The sequence below is a fragment of the Lepeophtheirus salmonis genome, chromosome 5, assembly GCF_016086655.4.
Source record: "Lepeophtheirus salmonis chromosome 5, UVic_Lsal_1.4, whole genome shotgun sequence".
In the NCBI taxonomy this organism is placed as follows: Eukaryota; Metazoa; Arthropoda; class Copepoda; order Siphonostomatoida; family Caligidae; genus Lepeophtheirus; species Lepeophtheirus salmonis.
In genome coordinates this window covers 68,774,318-68,796,179 of record NC_052135.2, presented here as the reverse complement: position 1 = coordinate 68,796,179, position 21,862 = coordinate 68,774,318, and the positions used below count along the sequence as shown (strand labels likewise).

General features: G+C 30.6%; 1 protein-coding gene across 1 annotated transcript in view; it reads left to right on the top strand.

The window, feature by feature from the left end:
* LOC121118027 (muscle-specific protein 300 kDa) overlaps positions 1–21,862 on the top strand; it is a 63,711-nt gene continuing 41,849 nt past the window's right edge. Inside the window, exon 1 of the mRNA XM_040712561.2 lies at positions 1–346. Coding sequence (XP_040568495.1) covers positions 182–346 — 165 coding nt within the window. The 5' untranslated portion in view covers positions 1–181. The remainder of the gene's footprint in view (positions 347–21,862) is intronic.

Here is a 21,862-nt window from a genome sequence, read left to right as displayed (position 1 = left end):
ATACGCACATACTATGTAATAAATATTAGAGGAAACAACCTCAATCCCAATTGTCTCCTTAGTACATTGTACATATTCAGTTTATTTTGACGTGAACAAAAATAATTATAGTTAAATTTATAATTATTAGAATATTAACTTATTTTTTGATAATAATCTCTACCCTCCAAACGATTGAACTATGACTTTTTGGCAAGAAAACTACGCTTTTATTAAGGATGTCTACGACGCAAGAGCTGAAAAAATGGTGGACCTCATGGATAAAACGGACAAGTCCATTGCAAATGTCGTAAAGGATGTGATTTACACTTCAGCTGAATTTAAAAAAGTCAAGGAGAATTTTGTGGTAAGAATTTGACGTCTCCATAATATAATAACTATTTTATAGGTATAATTAATCAAAAGATTACAAAATTATTTGGAAAATGTCAATCTTTTTTTTGAGATCATGACATTAACTTTCTAATGAGCTGATGCTTTAGTATTCTTATGATAGATGCATTTTTAACATAGTTTAACTGATTACCTGACAAATCGTTTTATTTGATCAGAGTTTTTAACTTTATTTTTCCGTCCATGCGAACTATAGCTAATCAACTAGAATCAGTTGATACTGGTATGAAAGTATATATATATCAAAGTCCTGTTCTTCTGGGTAAACTTGAATAAAATCGAACTGAACAGTCTGAAATTTGGAAAGCACATACTTGGTTGAGCTATTGGCAACCATGTAAATATACAAATTGCCCTATTTTTGCAATACACCCCTGAAAATAGAAATGTAACTTATTTTTTAACAATAAACCAATTTTTTTATTAAATCAAGAATGAAAAACTAAATATCTAATGAATACCACTTTATATCCGAGTGAGCCCTAGGAGGCTGTTAGAAACAAAATTATTTTACATGTGAAAAAGTTGTCCACTTATCTATATGAAAAAAAGGACAAGGAGTATTTAAAGCAACAAAATGGGCCGAAAAGTATAATTTATTTATTATAATTAAAAAATCGGAAGAAATTGATTTAAATATAAATAATAAATGGGACGTAGATATTGAAAATCGTACAAACTACATATATGTACAATTTTCAACTTGTACGCAGTTTATAAGTATACGAGTATGTAAGTTTTGAAATAGGCATAATCCTTTGGGTTGTAGATGTATGTACGACATTCCAACTTGTTTTGTTTTTTTAAATATGTAGGTATGTACTTAAAGAAAGCAAATGCCCCAAAATATATATATATGTAAATGAGTTTACCTCCCCGATATATACAGTATTTATGTTGGATATTTACTTTTCCGAAATAAGTACACTTTAAAAGTTTTATTACAGGGATGATTTAAAAAAATAGATAATTGAATGTATATGTAATCCAACTTATACTAGTAATATTGTTAACAATTAGAATTGTACAAAATATGCCTGGAAAGACGTAAAAAACAAGAAAATGAACGTGGGCCCCTGACACTTTTGAAGAATGTTTAGGAGAAGCAGAAATTAAGACGTTTCATTAAATGAGCTACAGGCAGCTGAGTGACAAATGAAAAAATACCATATCTAGCATGGCCAGACCTAAGCAGCAATTACTCCGATGTCGATCGTACAATTCTACTCTGAGTCCAACAAGGACCTACATTTATAACTACCGAAGGAAAAACGTAAAAAAAAATGATTTTTTAGATTCTAAAAAGGAAAATACGGATGAACCACCGTTCCTTTCACTATATTTGCTTATTCTTTAATCAATCATTCCACTCTGAATGATGAATTTCTGCTTAATTTTGATGTATTTTATTTTTTTTAATCCTTAATACAATAATTATATCTATGTAAAATTAAAATTTTACGATACTTTTCATGCATCAATGTTATTTTAAATGTTGATCGCTCTCCTCTTTAAAGTAGTAGTACATCTTATCCTTTTAAAATCATATAACAAGCAGCTGATGATAGCAAAGGTCTGGATTCAGATATGCCACAAATCTTACTCCTCCCATTTCCTTGCACTCTACGAAATGCCCATGCCTAATTATAACTCCTTACCAATCCTACAGATTAATCTCTGTTTTCATAGACAAACACACAATAATTACTTTTAGAAGTGAAGACTACTGAAAAATGATTTGGAAAATAAAAAACACCTTTCAGGCTGCAACTACAATTGCACGCGTTCTAGGTCATATTTTATAAATCTCTATAGTAACAGTAAATTAAAATTAGAATTGGAAATTTACATGGGCATATTCATTATTAGATATAATGTCAATGACATACCTTGGCACATTATACATACATTTACCTAAGTATTAGATTTGCCAATATGCAAATATAAATAATTTTTTATCAAAAATGTATTTTTTTAAATAGTCATTATAGTTTGAAAACATTGTATAGATTTCTAACTATCTCAGTTAATAGTTACATATTGTACAATGTTCTGTTTAGCACTATAAAGACTACTATTTTCTAATAGGAGAGATCCAGGATGACCGAGAGAAATGAGGAGAAGAAATGACGTGGAGGAATAAAGCTACACAGTTTATATGCTCATGTGTATTCTAACTATACTCTAATATATTTACAAAAGGGCGTTTTGAATACATTTAGGTTATAGTTATCCCTAGTAGAGTCCAGATTTTTCGGGTGCAAAATTTTCATTTTCATTAGATTTTTTAGTGATAGGGGTCATACATAAATGAGATCTGACTAAAAGTTCCAAAATTTTAGTCCTCATTCCTCCTGTATTTTTTTTTTTTGTCCTGAAACTGAGAAAAGGTAAATGTAACGTCTTTCACAAATTTTCAGTTGACCTTTTTTTACAATTTTTTTATACTTAAAAAAATTTCAAATATCAATAACAAATTTCACATAAGCAAGCCAAAAAAAATTATTATCTGCAATATGGTATTCCAGTATATAGTTTGTGGTGGAACATATATGGACTAAAAAATTGATTGCTTTTTAATTTATTTTTCTAGCACCCCAAATACATTTTGAATTTACAAATAATAAATATTTTCATACATCAAATAATATTACCATTCAGGGAATGGTAATATTTTGCTGCATGATGGTACAACTCTCGACGATTTTGTAAATTTTTTGAACCCCCTACCCTTCTCTGGATATGATATATTTATATAGTTCCATACAAAAATGTAAAAACCTTTGTATTTCGAATCATCTGTTCTGGTGTATAAGGGTTCATTTCATTAGGCAGGACTTAACGAAATTGATTAGTTATTTATGAATTTTGTATTACACTGAAGAGACGGTGGAAACAAAACTAAACTGGATGAAATGTGATGCAACGAGATTAATATCTACAAGTTGATGAATCAAAAATTTGAATCTTCTTTGAGGCCGTCTAGCCTTAGTTCTAAAAGTCTGACAATTTTGTACTTAGTGCCATTCAAAAGAAGTAACAAAAAGCTATAATTTGATGTTTGCTTTGTTTTTTTGCAATCAAAAATTTTCTAGCAACAAGCAAAACAGTAGAGGCGCACGAGTCGATCTTCGACAAGAAGATCTTATTAGTGGATGCCGATCTGGACAGGAGAAATTATCGCTTCTAGACTGAATCAAGAGATCAGGTCGAGATAACCCTCAGAACCAAACAGCTCAGATCATGGTCCTCAGCGTCGTGGCGTCCGACGGGAGCAAGATGCCCCCTACTTCTTCAAAGCCAACGAGAAAATCACCACAGATGTCTACTACAAGGTCCTCAGGTATCATGTCTTGTCATAGTTGAAGAGCAGTTTCGCTAGGGACAACTATGTGTGTACCAAAGACAGTACCCCGGTACACACGTCCAAGAAGGTGCAGCATTTTTGCAGGGAGACATGGCTGCCTTCTGGCCGGCAGACTTCTGGTTTCTGTCCTAATCCGACGTGAACCCTTTGGTCTTCGCTGTGCAGTGTGTCTCGGAGGGCAATACAAACAAATCTTATCAGCCGAATGTCGATACCCTGAAGGCCGTGGTCACAGAGAGGTGGATCAACTTATGCACGGACTTCATTAAGGCCGCCTGTGCTTCTGTTCGTCCCCGTATTGAAGCCATCATTCAGAATGGAGGGGGACATATTCAATAAAAGCTGTAGAAAATTGTTGAATAACCAACTTTTAATTCAAAAGTTTTCCATAAAAATTGCACAAAATAAAAATATGTAGAAGTGATAATAATGTTTCATTCTTATACAGTCAAACCTTGTCAAACAGCTACTTATTTTAACGTGTCACCATCCTAGGCGTTTATATTTAGTTTTGAACAAGAATTAAGAAAAAATTTAATGTCCAATTTTTTTTAACATCATATATTAAACAGTTGGCCTATTTTAGTCAATTTTAATCTCTATTTGACAGAAAATCATTTTTTTTATTATTTAAATTTCTAAAATGAGTTTATATAAGACTTTATTCGATTTATTACATTTAATTTGGTCCCCTTTCAATATAAATCTATCAATTTTTAATTATTTTATTGGAGCAATGATTTTTTTTCTTCATCAAAACATTTATTAGAATAATTTGTCGGTAGAAATTGAGGGAAATTGTCGAAAAACATACATATAATACAGGCTCAATTTTGCAATAAATCCCTTTAGCTTCATTTTGTGTTGATATGGGAAATAGGTAAATTCGTATTAGAATGTTCAATGAATTATTAATTATAATGTATTATGAAATGAAGGTAAAACGATGTAGTCGATCAATTAAATTAAAAGCCTAAATTATTTAATGCTTATGGGTATATTAAACATTTTTTATGGTTGCTATCAATAAGAAATAATTGATTGATGTATCAATGTACTTAGATAGGTATAGATCGATTTGTAAATCACAAGCATTTTCTAGTTATAATATATATATATCTATATAATCGAAAATTTACATGGTGACCGTGACAATTAGAATAATGTTTCAGAATTAGGAGCTAATTTTTGATGAAGTTTCATGTACTGAAAAAGCAACTTCTTAAAGCAGATGATCAGTATCATTAATTTGTCATAAAGTTTCATAAAATCAGCTGTGAGAGGATGTAAAAAGAAGGAAATAATCACACATACTACTTTGCATAAAGTAAGGATATGGTCAGTCCGTTTTCGATCCTTTATTCGACTCTAAGTCCAACTAGACTTAAAGATATAAATCCTTAAAGAATTATCAGTCTTACTCTACTTCTTTCAAGAGCACACACACTGGCTATTACTTTATACTTAGAAGTTATCTCCTTTAAAAAGAAAAATATAATGATAAGATCATTGAAAAATAAAGACGGAGAGAGTAAGACCGCATATTTTTTTGGGAATTATATTATGGATAAGTCCCTATTGAATTGAAAAGTAGAACTGAGGAACGACATCGAAGTAATAGATATAGAAATATATAGATACCTATAACCATATAGTAGGGGTATGAATCCAAGAAAATGAAGTTTTAAAAAAATAAAATGTAATGGTTAGAGAGATAAATGAAAGTATGATTGATGGTTTGTTCATAGTTTTTGAAACAAGTTAACAATTTTTAATAGTACTTTTTCCTATTTCGTCTGTTTATTTTTGTGGAAATAATAAGTATAATTTGCTCAACAAAATAAAAGTACATAATATTTAAAAGCAGGTTAATTTATTTACTTACAGGCAGCCATTAGAAAATAAAATAAAGTATTACAAAGTAATGTAGGTATGTAAACATACAATCCTCTAAGTATACCTACATCCTCCTGTTACATGCATAATTGATGCCCTAAAACATCCATGTGTTATGCATTGAAACTTTCTTAAAGACAATCCGTATTTTGTTGTTTTATCTTATCTTGAATTTGGAGACTGCGTATAAATGGGTTAGCGCGTCTATCATCCATCTACACGTAATATGTGTAAAGACAAAATATACATAATAACTTTGTAAATTATAATCTTCAATAATCAACTCCACTCTCTTTCAAAATTATGAGACTTTGGGATTTAAAATGTGCTTTGGTTGTTGGAGTGAAAATATGTACTTCAACTCCCTGAATTATTTAATATAAAATATAGGTATGTTACTCTGGCGAAAAAGAAGATAAATAAGTTGTGTGCTCAAGAGCCGTATGGGACACTCAACCCACACCACTGTTGAAATACAGATTTGTGCAAAATCACGAATAAGGGCAACAAAACATCTTATCTTTGAAGAGAGGAGGCTGAGACTGTTGGAAAGAGCAAAGAAGATTCTAAATTTTTTCTATGCCAACAAAAATTCGGTTATAGTTTTGTTCTTTTCTGATGAAAACAATTTCACCGTGGATGCCACTGTGAATGTACAGAACATCCTCTACGTCACAACCAAACATCCAAACCATGTCTCAGCTTCAGTAAGACATGTCTTCAAGATAAAAAGTCCCTCCGGAACCATGGTCTTGGGAGTTGTAGGGTCTACCCTCCCATTTCTGTGGAGAGGAAGAAGCGGCTCAATACAGATGCTTACTTTGAACTTCTCTGGATAAAAAAAGTGCTACCTTGGGACACAGAAAAGTTCGGGGGAATTTTCCTGAGAGGCAATTTTCTGTTCTTTTGGTACCTCAACATGTGGCCACCCTCCCTTCCATAAGTGCAACCCTTGGACTACTCTATCTAGAAGTGTGTGGAAGAGAGTGTGTGCTACTCCTCCGAAGTGTATCCAGTCTCTAAAGGCTCCAATCAAGAAGGAGTGGACCAAGCTCGAGTCCGACTACATAATCAAAGTCTGCAAGGGATTTAGGCCTCGTACTGAGGCAATTTAGTAGAGCTGAATGCTCATATCTTAAATAAAACTTGTGCCGAGTACTATTTTCAGATTTTTTTTGTAAAAAAAATATCCTCAAAAAAATGTGTAGATCTAGATAAGATCAACCACGTATAGTGTTGTTTTATCATATATTTATTACGTTAAAAAATTGTGCGTGCTTTTCAATCTTTCTTTTTTATCAAAAAAGTGTCTTCCATATACTTGGACCCGAAGTATATTACCCATAATTGGACCTTCCATCTCCTTTCAAAATCAGTCAAAGTGCTTACCGTGTGAATAACTCAAATAATTGTGATCCCTTGGTTACTTCGAATAACCAAGTTATTTCCGTATCCTTAAAAGGTTGCGATCATTGAATTTAAACCTTCCCTGACAATGTCAAAGAGGAAATTTGATGTGTGACAAAATTATAGAATACCAGGGGCTTTAAGGAGATATACCTACTGAAGTGTTCACAGTATTGTTGGTGGAGGCCTCAGTCCTTCTCAGAAATTAGATGACGTTGTTTTTAAAAACACAATTTTAATATATTCCCCAGCTCATAATTTTTTGTTTTTCTTAGGATGGGGGAGATGAGTCAAATATTATTATCTCGTAATGTACCGTTACTAATACTAATGGTATATCGTGCTGTTTAAATTGTGTCAATACCCCGGTACTATAAACAATAATTTGTACCATGGGTATTAAGAAAACTGCTCTGAGGAAAATTGCCCAAGGAAGATTGTCCTGGAGAAAATTGTCAGTTAGAAAAATTGGCCGCATTTGGCTCAAACTTCATGATGAAATGAATTGAGAGGATTGGTAAGGAGAGGGGGTATAAATAATTTAGAGCCTCTTCAAATATGGTTGAATACCCTCCACCCCTCGGATTGGCCCAGGGGTCGTATGGGATTACTAAAAACCACCATCAATTCATCCAAAACACCCAAAAAAAAAACTAAAAAGTTTAAATACATGGTTTGCAATTTAAAACCTGCATTTTTCTGTGTTTTTACGCCATTTAACTCTTTTTTTTTTTTATGGATGCTACGTGACATGCAAATAACATTATTTGTATTTGAGTAGTCATATGAATCATCCTTATTTCTTTAATTTTGTATTGAGTGCACTCATTTTTAAATTACTTTTTTGTTTTTCTTTTTGGAAAGGTTAGAGTATCTAAATGATTTCTGTTGGAAATAATTTATCTAATCCTATGAGTCAACGGTAAATAAAATATTATTTTAATCATTTTAATTTTACATAAGTATACATTGAACTAACATAACCTATAAGATTTTAATTTTTTTTAGTGAATTTGAGACATGCAGATTGTTGATTCGGCCCATGACACTTGGTTTTTAAAACTACCAAGACTTCCACTCCCAACCCAAAGGTTTGAAGCTGTTTTTGGGTATTAGAGGGGTTCCTTGGATATATTGGCAGTGGTTTTTAAGGATCCAGGGCACTCCCTTTGGGGGATGGAACATAGAAATATGTTTAGATATTTCTCATAAATAATATTAAGCGAATTTATAATGTATTATTGTTCATTATGAAGTTTGAGCAAAATAAGGGCAATTTTCTCGCAGGTAATTTTCCTAACTGACAATTTTCCTTCTTGGCAATTTTCTCCCTTGCAATTTTGCCCAAGGCAGTTTCCCCCGCACGTGTACAATGTACATAATATACTACACACCACTTAATTTAAATAAATGAACGAACATGCCCACATATATTATGGGTATGATAATAAATTATGCATAATGTAATATAATTTAGTGGGTTTTAAGTCTGTTTTTATTTTTTTTTATTTCCCCCTTCCCCGAATTGTACCATTATATTACATGGAATATCAGAATTTATGTTATTAGAATCAATTATCCTTAGTTATTCCTCTTTTATCTAAAGGATATTAGAGCCTCATTTAATGAAAATGTCCCTTCATTTCACGACTCATTATACATAATGTGTGCCATTGGTAAACAAATATAGTTTATATAACAATTAACAGATGTAGGGATTTGAAATTGAGACTTGCGATTGGTCTCAAAATGAAAGACTCGACACGGGACTTGAACTCCAAAGCCTTTTTATCACACTAACACAAGAAACCCCTTAGGACTATGGACCCAATATTAGAATTTTGGATTTGAAATAAACTCAAAAGATATCTGAGGACTCAAACGTGACTCGATTAAAATATTGAAGGACTATGATGGAGTTGTGAGTAAAAACTCGAGACTCGAGCATATAACATAAAATTACGTGTAATGAACCAATTTATGTTCACATTAGCCTCAATTAATATTAGTTGGTGCCATTGATGAACAAAAGTATTTTTCAAATAATTAACAGAGGGTAGGGTCTGGGATTCGAGACTTGCGACTTGAGTTGGACTCGATAGCTACATATTTTATACGGAACTCAAAAAAAGTATAAGTACTATGGACTTTACCTCATAATTCAAGACTCGACACTTGACTTGGACTCGATAGCTAAGACTCCTGACTTGAAAGTTATTTTAGTATACTGAACTCTTGAAAAGCCTTAATAATATTGGTTTTAAATGTGCTCAAAAGTAATATGAAGGCTCTTTGGAGTTTTTATAAAAATATTCAAGGATTTGGATTTATAATAATACATCAGATTGTTTTTTTTTTTAAACTAATAGTTATGAATGATTCATGAAGGAAGTTTGAGACTATGCTCAGCATTTTCCCAACTTTTATCATTAATTACAGTATTTTATAGAACACCAATAAAATAATCATTTATTAACAACTTTTACACTAAATTGTTTTTGTGTCTTTGTTGAGTATTGCTTTTATGGTTTGGGTGGATTCTTTTCAATGAGTTTACTTTTTGGGAAAGTTCCATTGAATATATATTATTACGTATACAAAGTTTACACACACAAAAAAAAGTTATACAGCTAATAGCTAATTCTATGCAGGGTTGGTCAGTAAAACGTGGACTCAAAAGGGTGCATTAGAAATACTTTTTTTTTTTAAATATTTTAAATAATAACAGTTTCAACGCAACTTGTAAGCAAGGTATTTGCAAACTTAGTCAACGAATATGGACACCTTCAGCATCAATCACAGGGTACACAAGTCACCAAAAGTCCATGCAGGAATTGATGACAAACTCCTTAGAAAAGTCGTTCCACGCAGCCACTGTTGCAGCTTCAGTGAGTCTGCATTTGGATGTGGAGTTTTGTTGGTTTCCTTCTCTATGGTGTTCCACATAACAAAGTCCACCTGGTTCAAATCCCGCGAGGAAGGGGCCACATCTCTTTGGACCAGAATCCAAAAAATAATTTATTTTAATTTGATATATTATTAAATTTTCGCCCCTACTTCCTGTTTTCCTTGATAGGTATTTCCCATCATTCTTCATCTTGGCTACCTTAAAAACTAGGCTCTTGGAACACTTCACAATGCCCACAATCCTCACCACCTCAAGTTTAGCATCCAAGAGATCTGAGTTGCCCTTTCTTTTGGCTCTTTGCTCAATCGTGATCACGAAATATGTCTTAAAGTTCGTTAATACACAAAGGATAGATGAGCCATAATGTTGAAAAAAAATCAATAAACCTTCCTACATTAATGAAAAATTAACATTAATTAACAGTCAAAGTGTTGCTACCCAACCATGTATATCTTAGCATCAACACTAAACCAAATGAGAACTTTTTTCTCTCAACTGAGTCTAGATTACTCTCCGACGAATTATCATCAATTTACATCAACCAATTATTATAATCAATCCTTTGAAGGTGCTTAAATTAGCAAAACTTTATCGTCCAAATGAAATAACTATATATTAACTGTTTTTATTTAAAAAGACATATTTGAGCTCAATTAAGTCCTATAAAAGAAATAATGTTACTAAATTATTGTTAACCCTCTTGTATATCTCAAATTATAGCAGAAATTTGAAATCAAAGCCTATAATTCAGCTAACTATGTTCATGATATATTGGCCTGTATATATATATATTTGATTAGAGTTTATATTTTTCTAAAGAATGAGCTAAGTTTAGAAAATAGAAAAGGAAAAACGGTTGTTATGCGTGTGCTCGCTCTATTTATTTTCTATTTTGTTTCTTATTTAATCAATCGTGGGGATGTTAGAACAATTATCGGTTATCTTCGATGTAAATTGTTTTAAAAAAATGCATAATGAAATAAATCAATTGGAATTTAAATTTAATTAGAATATTGTTCCCTGCACGAAGACTATTTTAAATGTACATGGGGCTCCACTTTATCGCAGTAAAGATGATTTTTTCCGCCCAGGACAAGTGTACCATATGTCTCCCTCCCACCTTCTCATTTTTTTTTTCTTACAAAAATGTCTACTCTATACATATATGTATGTTGGACATCATATTTCTTTTTTCCTTGATTTTTGCTGATGACTATTTTCGTGTTAATTAAATCAAATATGTTTTTATCAAGAAGTTAGAACAGAAAAGCTCATTGCAATAAAAGTGCAATATTTATTTGAGGATGTAATATTCTATAAAATTTTACCGCATAAATAATTTTGTCTACACTTTTAAAACGTTGAGGGAGGTAGAAAGAGTAAAAAATGGAGTTTGCAGAGAATGTTTAATATATATGGAATACATGATATATATAGACCTTGAAAGCAGATATTTTAATATATTAAATTTAAGTTTATTTAGAATAACTCCGTTCCCTCCCCCCCCCTTCCTTTCTTTAAAGAAAGTAGATAGTTAGGCAAGTACTCTGTTCTTGTAATAATACTTATGTTTGTTTGGAGAATGTATACAACAAGTATTGTTTGTCATGTCAAAAGGTGTCTGCAGATAGAAGGAGAGTAATTTTTAGAGTTGTACAAAATATATCTAATCTATCAGTATGTTAAAAAAACCTTGGTAACCAGTACAATTTAAATAACGTTTGCGGGAAGAAAAGCTAAGCTCTCATTACGTTTCATTAAATTAGCTTGGACCAACTGCATGATGAAGGAATTAAAGACAAACCCAACTCTGTATCTAGGAGGACATTTTATGGGATTACTGTATTTTATATTCTCAATTTTACCTGTAGTCTTAGAGGAACTTTTCTAATAACTCTTTCACAAATCACCAGTGTCAATATCCGTCAGTCATGAGCATTAAAATTTTTGCTCAAGAAGCATAGATTGAACAAATTTGTCTTCTTTCAGAGCGATAATTAAATCCTCCTTACAGACGCCTCTTAACTTTATCTTTAGAAGTTTTCTCTTCAAGAACTAAATAATAATTATAGTTCAGCTCTAATAGATCAAAAAACACTCTTCAGGATAGCAACGATGTACAAACAATTCTTTGATGCGTTTAGATTAGGTCAAGGTTAATGGAAATACAAGGTTATAACATAACGCGTGTACAATTGATGTTTGACTTCGATCACGCTCTTTAACATTGACGTCATAGTGTATTAGTGGTTGCTAATTTTCTGAAAATCTATTTTTCTTACACAACAGTCGGTGCGATACATTAAATTGAAAATTCTAGCAATAGTGACGTCATAGACAATGAGTGGTTGCATATTTTGTCAAAATCTGCCTGTCCTGCCCAGCAGTCGGTAGGATACATCAAATTGAAAATTCTAGCAAGTCCAATTACATGATGGTTTAACCTTGTATTTCTATTAACTTTGAGGTTATGTATATTATTTTATAAAACACTTAAATAAACTTTTTGATACTTTTTTTTTTATTTAAAGCCAATACCTAGATATGCAATTATAGAGTTTTATACATAAGATCTGCCAGTGTGTAAAAAGAAATCAAACGGAAAACCTGGTAATTTGAAGAATGTTTATTAATTATATTGTATCTTGTAGCCTTTCCATCAAAAAGGCATAGAAAAAGGGACCAAAATTCAGATAATAGCTATCCAATTCTTCCAACTATTGAATTCTTCATAAATAATTGTTTAAGCAGAATAAGAGGTAATTCAAATTCAACCAAACATGGTTGAGTACTCTGATAAGAAGAAAAGAAACAGTAAAATCGACAGTTGACAACAAAATACAATGTATTTTTTTATGTTAGTGAAGTAAAGCCCTGATCAATTACATAAATAGAGATTAAATAGATTGTTTGTTGATTATCAAATTTATTAATTTAACGGAAATTAAATTTATTAGAATAAAAGCTAAAACTATTTCCCTTTTTAAAAAGCTTTCTTTTTTTCTATTTTTTTTTTTACATATTATTATTATGAAATATTATGAATATTATACCGTTGCAGAAAGAATAACACAATTGCTTTAAAAGAGTTCTTAAATGTTATCCAATTAAGTTTTAATGACTGCCGATTTATTATCTGTCCATATATAGATTGCTGAAATATTTTCCTGTGAATGACATATGTAGGTTAGACTCAAATCAGCGCAAAGTTGGATACGGTGTTTTTGTGGAAAATTGCGTCTTATTCTATTATTTTCTGGATATATTTTTTAACCTAAATTTCATTTTCAACAAATGACGTTCATATTTATTTTATTTTTCCATTCAATTTGCTCAATTGATGCCTACCCTTTTTTCCGCACCAGTTCCGGTTTTTATATGGGTATCGGTATTTCCGTACTTTCTATACTTTTACGATTAAAAATATTGATAATGGAAAATGACATGTACTTATAGAGTTGTATAAAATATTACCTCGTGGTATGTAAAAGGAAAAAAACCAAAAACATGATCATCCTAACAGTTGAAATAAGGTTTAAATTACTCCAACGTCGATCCTCAATTATAATATGATTCTAAGCACAGACTTACCCTTATAACTCCAAATAAATCATCAGTAGTCTTTCACTAGTAGTTCCTTTATACTTAGATATTCTCTCCTCAAGAATGACATAATAATGATAGCGGATTTATAACGTAAAAACGTTCTTCCGATTATCAGCTATTTTTACAAAATTATCACATGTGCTTAGATTTTATTTTATTTACCCCTATACACTTTAATAGATGACGTCTACCTAATTCATGATTAGGGGGAGGCTAGCTCAAAAATTTGATAACGTTTTTAATATAAGAAAATTTATAATTTTTGCTTTGTTTCATAAAGAATAATTTCATTTGAGATGAGGTTCCGAAATTTGAGGGGTTACGTGATCGGCTGTAGTGGAGTTACACGTACCGATAAAAATATCAGTTGAACAGTGTAAATCCCCCGGTATCACTATATAGAGAACAACACTAATCTTCTTCTTTTTTGTTTTTTTAAATCCATCACTACAGCCCATATTTACATATATCCAAATATAGGCATATACATATAAGTGCCTGAAAAACTGTCTTTCTATTTTTATCTCATTATTTTTCTTTTTGAAATAATACTTTCCATAATTTTTTTTTCTTTAAGTTAAAAGACAACTTTTTGTTTTGTTTCACCTTGAGGATATACTTATATGTAAGCCTTATTCAAGTTTTTTTTTTTTTTTCATGGATAAAATATCGCAATTTTTACTTTAAATGAAGTAAAATTAAATTAAACAAACTTCAAAATGAAATCTTTAAAAAAAAACATTTTTTTTTCATCTTTAAAATGTATCTATCTAAGTCATAGTTTAAACTATTGCTCAAATTACAGAAATTGTATATTGTTTCATGGGACATATTGTTTATCAATAATATTGTAGCACAAACATAAATGTATACCGTAACGACAAAAGTTGGGAATTGAATATCAATATGATATTTTAATTTTGCATTTTATTCCTTTGAATAAGAAAATACTTCTCAAATGTCACAAAAAATTATTTTTTATGGATGTATTTTGATTTGAAAATCCATACTGACTGTTTCTTGTTCCTTTTAAAATTATTGAGATATATGATTTTTATTTAATCATTAATTATAATTAACTATATAAAAGTATATCTTCAAGCAATATTATAACAATATTGCTCTAATTTTCCTCATGTTATGAGTATTTTAGCGCCAAAAATGCAAATAAATAAATATGTGGTCCATCAGCATAAAAGTAAGCTAGAATGATAGTTATCATAATTGAGAGTGGATTACATACGCATTCTTCTACGAACTATCGTCAATTTGTACAAACAAATTATTCCCATTGCAGCTGTCGGAAAATGTATAAGCTACAAGGTTACTACAATTAAAGGATTATAAATTGATAAATTTCGTATGAAAGGCCATATTGGGGCCAATATTTGTATCCTAAATAAAATATAGGTTCTAAACATAGTTTATATTCTTGGGTATCTTAACTCATCTATATATTTGAATACTAAGCCTATAATTGACTCAAATATGCCTATGAAACATTGGGCTGTAAATATTTATGAAGTGAAATATGTTTTTCGTTTTCTTTAGTCAATATTGTTTTTAAGTTGATGCACCACATTTACCTGCTTTGTACCGCGTATAACGTGCAAATATTTTAATGGTTTTTCATTATTTTTACTACAAAATTTGCATTTTTGGAAAAAAAAAAAAAGTATGAAATATTATTCTTCATCTACCGGTAGTTGCATAAATACGCAGACTAATTTTTAAACGCTTGTATCTCGAGGTTCTGTGACCAGAAATAAAAAATTCCACACAAGTAATTCGGTAAATCTTTTGGCTTTGTTTTTGTTTTTCTTACTCGCATTAAACAAAGTCGTTTACGATGAATGACGAGGGCAAACGTCATATGGTTGCCACTCTCCTCCGCGCCGGTAGGTCTGTCAAGGAGATAATCAAGGACACTGGACTATCCAGGACTACTGTGTTCAAGGTCCAGAAGCTTTTCAAGGAGGGAAAAGATCTGAAAGACCTGCCCATACCTCTGGAATGACTCAAGATTGGCTCGCTGCCAACATGCCATTTTGGAACAAAAACATTTGGCCACCTCAATCACCTGATTTGAATACCCTTGACTACAGTGTGTGGTGACAAATTGGGAAGAAGACCTGTGCTACACGCCATCCGAATTTGCACTCATTGAAGGCCAGCGTCAATGAGCAGCCATGGAAGACCATTACATCATCAATGTGGGCAAAGCCTTCCGCGGGCCCTTGGAGGGTGGCATAGCAGCTGAGGGTGGTTATATTCAGTAATTATATTAAATTTTATACCAGAATAAATTCTCTATTATATAATTCTCAAAAAAAATACGTCATACGAATTTTATTACACATTTACTTATTTGCCACAAATAGTCCACATATTTATGCAACTACCAGTATCTCAAATACCTGAAAATGATATTATGGCGTATTATGGACCTTTACCCTTTAAATTTGACCTTATGGATCAAATATTATCTTTTTCATCAAACCAGACTTATTTTTTTAGTAGCATTGAATGTATTCAATAATATATTACTATATGATTTTAATATAGATATTAATCATTTTATGCAAACAAAAAAGAATTAACTATTTAACTCTTAAAAATACGACCTTTATCTGTCATTATAGTAGACTCAATGTATACATGATATAATATTGAATTACCGGAACGAAAGATTTAAAAATGAAGGCAGTGTCTATTTACGTATATTTATTTATCTTAATCATCCATCCGTAAAAAATTCAGAGATTTTTTTAATAATATTAAGTATAATTAATTCCTTTTGCAAGTTGTGAAAGTAATTTTTTTTTTACCTCTTTATAAAAACAATTTTGCATTCAAAGATATATTTGCTAATTTAAATGACGTCACAGATTGCATAATAACCCAAAAGCGACACCATCTTAAATAAACGTAATATGTAGTCCATCCATTTGAAAACCATTCAGATCAAAAATCAAGAAAAAGACGAAAATCCAAAATTATTTATTTACTTCCTATATACATACAGGCCAGTATTTTATTGACATATTTGAGTTAATTATAGGCCGTATACTCAAATTTGTGGGATGACTAAACATACTCAAGAATATTAGTTATAGTTTAAAACCTTTATTTGATTTAATAGACTGATATTGACACCGATATGACATTTCAAATAAAATCTGTTAATTTCTACTTTTTTTAATTGTGACGATCAATTTTGACGACATTAAGATTTATATTTGCAACAACACGCCCGCCCAAAGGCTTAATAAGAATAATTTGCTATTGAAATTTGATGATAATTTATTGAAGAATATAAATCTAATCCATACTCAATTTTTAGATAAATCATTTTAGCTTACTTTTGTTTTGACGGGTCACTTTTGTAGTTGATGTAGACTTACTAAACAAAATGCACAAATTTTCTCCCAAAAATCTAAAGGAAACTCTATCATCACTTACTTATAATTTAATTTTTGATTGGAATAAGGAATTTAAAAAAGTAACTCCTCCAGGCTCTAAAAAAACCTACGCACTATGATTATGATAAAAATGAAGAAAATGGTAATTGAAAAAAATGAGTAAGATTCCCTTAAAATCTTCTTAAAATATAATAAGAAATATTTCTATTTCACAGTAGTTATTATTTACTAATGGAATACCGTATTTTAAAAATGTATTTAACATGATCCCGGGAAAAAAAAGATCAAGACTAAACCAAATTTCAAATATTCAAGTCTTCTTATTTCTGAAATAAAGTAATTATCGAACTTATTTTGATGCTAGTCCGTTTTGGGGCATCATTCCCCCTCTGACCGTGGATCAAGTTTTATCTTGTTTGCCAAATTTGATTCATTTTTTAAGGCTCTGAATGTCATTTATAATGCAGTTTTTATCCTTTCCGATTATGAGATGTTAAGATGAAAATCTGTGGGGGATTTCATGAGGAATACCCCAAATTTAAGTTTGTTTGACAGGCTCAAAGCTCTAATTAACGTACGTTTCCTAGATTTACTTAAAAGTATTTTATACTCATCAAAAAATTAAAGTAAATGTATTGCATTATTTGTAAGTGGATACAAAGTAGACTGCAATAATATTATTGTTGTTTTACTTAGCCTCAAATCCGAAGGTCAATCTGCTTCAAAAATCGAATTTTTGGGGTATAAATATGTAAATTGTTTATCATTCATGGGGGGGAGTTATTTGTATACCTCTTTTAGGGGGGCGTAGGGGGGCGGTATTCAAATATGTATTTGACATTTTTTACTCATAAATTTACTAGTAGGTATGTCAGTTGGGGATGAAGGACACTCCCTAATTACATACATAGATATGCACATCATAGATCATTGCAAATACACTATGCAATGTGCATACATCATACCCTTTGGTAAACGTCATGAACTTTACTACTTTTAAGCAGCGTTGAATATACAATCGAAATGAGAAAAGCAACGAATTTATTTTCAATTAAAAGTTGTCAATTTTCACACTAACAAATTAAAGATGTGAAAAGTGTCGAAATAGTTTTGAACAGAAAGTTAAAAACATAAACTTATGGTACTAGGAAAAATTGTTCTGGGGAAAATTGCCCGTGGAAGATTACCCTGAAGAAAATTGTCAATTAGCGAAATTATCCATAATTGAGTTCAAACTTCATTATGAATAATAACACATTATAAATTCATTTAATATTATATTTGATAATTAGGTATCCAAATATATTTATTTGGTCCATTCTCCAAGGGAGTACTTTCAAGTGTGGGTAATATTATTGCAAAATAATTTCCTTGAAATTTTTTAACTCAATCAAATCTTATAAGAAATGGATGGAGATGATTGGTAAGGGGGGGGGGATAATTAGCTTAGGTCCTCTTAAAATATGGTTGAATACCCCCTCTCCCCTAAGATTAGCCCGGGGATCATGTGGGATTGCTAAAAACCACCACCAATTCATCCAATACCTCCAAAAAACACCTTTAATACAAAAAAAATAATAGTTCCAAGACATCAGGTTGCGTGGGGTACTTGGGGATACCCCTGAATCCTTAAAAACAACTGATATTCATCCAATATTCATCAAGTATTCTACCGTATTTTAAGAGACCCAAAGCTATTTACCATCCCACCACACACACACACACCCAATCCTCCTCCTATAGTGAGTAATAATATTACTCACAGTTGAAAGTACTCCCTTGGAGGGGATAGAACCAACAAATATGTTTATATGTTTGTCATATATAATATTAAGCAAATTCATAGTTTGCTATTATTCATCATGAGGTTTGAACAAAATACGGGCAATTTTCCTAACTGGCAATTTTCCTCCAGGGCAGTTTCCCGCGCTCGTCCATAAATGTATATGCTGCTAACTTTGAGAGACGACATATCTGCAAACAGATATCACCAAAGCTTTCAAGCCAAGTTTCAGAAGGAAGACTACAGGATTAATATTTGTACAAAGTAGTAGTACTAATAACACTTTTTTATTCATGAATACATAATTTTACCCAAGATTAATTCATATAAATGTAGAAAAAGTTTCATACGTAAAGAGGGAAATGATAAATTGACGTCATTTGGGCTATAATAAAAATTGACAGCTGACAACGTGAAAAAGATATCAGTAGGATCCGGAATATACTAGAGTTGAAAAAATATAACCTAAAACGTCTAAAATGCTTGAGGAGAGAACATCTAAGTGTAAAGTAAAGTGTTCTCGGAAGGATGAAGTATCAAAATGATGATTTGAGGAGAGTTATAAGTGTAAGGCCTTATTGGACTCAAAAACGAATTGGAGTTCGACATCGGAGAAATTCCTGCCCATGGTCTTGCTAGATATTAAGGAATGGGATTTGTGTTAATTTCCTTACACTCATAGGGAGGGATAATTAATAAAATCACTAATATCTTGCAGGTTACCAATATGTATATATATTTTTTAATATATGATCGTACAAATTTCGACTATTTTCACATCTCTATTCCTTCTCATTGTATTCATAGAGTCCATATTTCTCTGTATGGTCATTGAAAACACAGCAAAATAAATAAATTTTAGTCCTATTTGATTGTATGCTTTAATTTGCAGCAATACTTTACCAAAGTAAAAATATCCCGAGGTTTTTTTTTAAATACAAAAAAAAAAGGTGATGAATATAAAGTAAAATTGTTAAATAACTTATTTTATTTTTCCATTGTAATTTAATTTGTCAGTATGATTTATATTGGCTTGTCAATAACGATTGTGCTATCCAAATAGTTAATGCATTGCAAAATAATGATAAACAATAATACAATATTAAATTACTATAATTTTATAAAAGAAGACTCTCTTTCGTCAAATTAAATTCCCAAGATTGGGTGTACACAAATTAGCTATTGGAAAGCCCTCAATATCCCTATTATTAAATAGATAATAGTCCAACAGTTGGAGAGAATAATTACAAGGTCTAATAATTATTTTAAATTAAATAGATCCACTAAAAATTGCTCTAATTTAATTTTCCCATTTCTTTCATAACTATTCTACTCTACAAAGTACATCTTATTTGGTCAAAAAAAGAAAGGGGTAAAGTACAGTGCAAGGTATATTCATATAGTTTGAAATATTTTAGCCTATTGTTATTCATTTAGAATAAAATATCAACACTACTCATAAACTTTCAATTTGAACAATATATATTTTTGAATCATTATTATATTTGTATAGTTATACTAAGATTACTCTCTTATTATGGGCCATGAATGATGAATTTGTCATTCAATATAAGCACAAAAGAATAGTAGGCTAACTGAATGAATGAATTTCTTTCATCATGAGTTTGAATGTATATTAGGGTGTGATGTTTTTTAGAGGCTTGGAGCAACTTTTTAAACAATTTAAAAAGGGGTATTGGAAAAAGCTGTGTATAAGTATAAAAGTAATTTGTTCAAAATACACAATTGGGAGGGGGTCTCAGAGTTGTTTTTTTTACAATACCTATAGTACAATTTATAAATGTCTACTTTTTCATACAATGGACTTCTTTTGTGACTATGATATAACAAGATTACTCTATTTATGTTTATGAAGAGTAAATATTTATTAGGTGTCGATGATTATAATAATTATTGACACAATAATATTTAAGAAAAAATACAAAATTTCATTTGTTAAACCTATATATTTTTTTTTAATCAGAACTAAACTTAAACCATTTGATAATAGAGTTTAAAAAAATGGTCAAGTTTCTCCAGGAATCAAATTACTGACCATAATTGGTAATATCATATAAATATATATAAATTAAGTTTCAACTGAATTGGGGATCCTCCAAAACACGTTTAATTGTCCTCAAATTTGTCATGGAATAGGTTTTTATAGTATGACAAATTTCCATATACCCTCATCATTGATTTCTCAAATTCTGATTTTCAACCCACTCTAACGTACATATACATTATTTCTGACCTTTTTTTCAAGTATATTTTAGGCAGTATATTATACATCTTATGTATGCATTATATAAACGCTAAAGTGTCTTGGAACATCTATAATAAACATTATTATTTTCATTATTTCATTTCTTTTTTTTACACACATGTGTCTTAATTTAATGACTATTGTTCAAGGATGTTCAGACCCCTCAAATACATAATGCAATTTAAGGAATGTGTGACCGATGTATAAGATACGAGTATATGTAGAAGAATTGCAACTTTGGATTGTTTCAGAACGTGGATGACAGATATCAAATCTACACAGTGTTTAATTATCAATTTATGTATAGAGTACAAAACTATGATTTCTCATTTCCTGGTAAATTATATTTGAGACAGATTCTGGGAAATATCGTGATCCTATTAGTAAATAATAAATACTGTGAAATTTATATCTATGTTTTTAAATTTTAAGAAAGTCCTAAACCATATACCTATTTAGTCTTAATTCTAATATTCTTTATTTCTATCATTATTGCTACTAATAGTGGGCACGTTGGCTTTTAAAGGCTGTGAGTATAGCCTTTTTGAATTTCGTAACCAAACTGCAAAAATATATTTATAAAATAGTGAGTAATTTTTAAATGAGGGGATCTCTTTAATAAATATCAAATGTTGGGAAACTAAGTAATTGTTTTTATAGATTAAGAATAAATAAAAAGCTTTAAACAATCACAAAAAAGTTGATTTTTAGTGGATTATAAATCATTAAATGAAACTTATATTATATAATAATTAAATTCAGGATTTCCCATGGGTGGAAATCCCTAGAAATCCTATTATTTATTTTTTTTAAA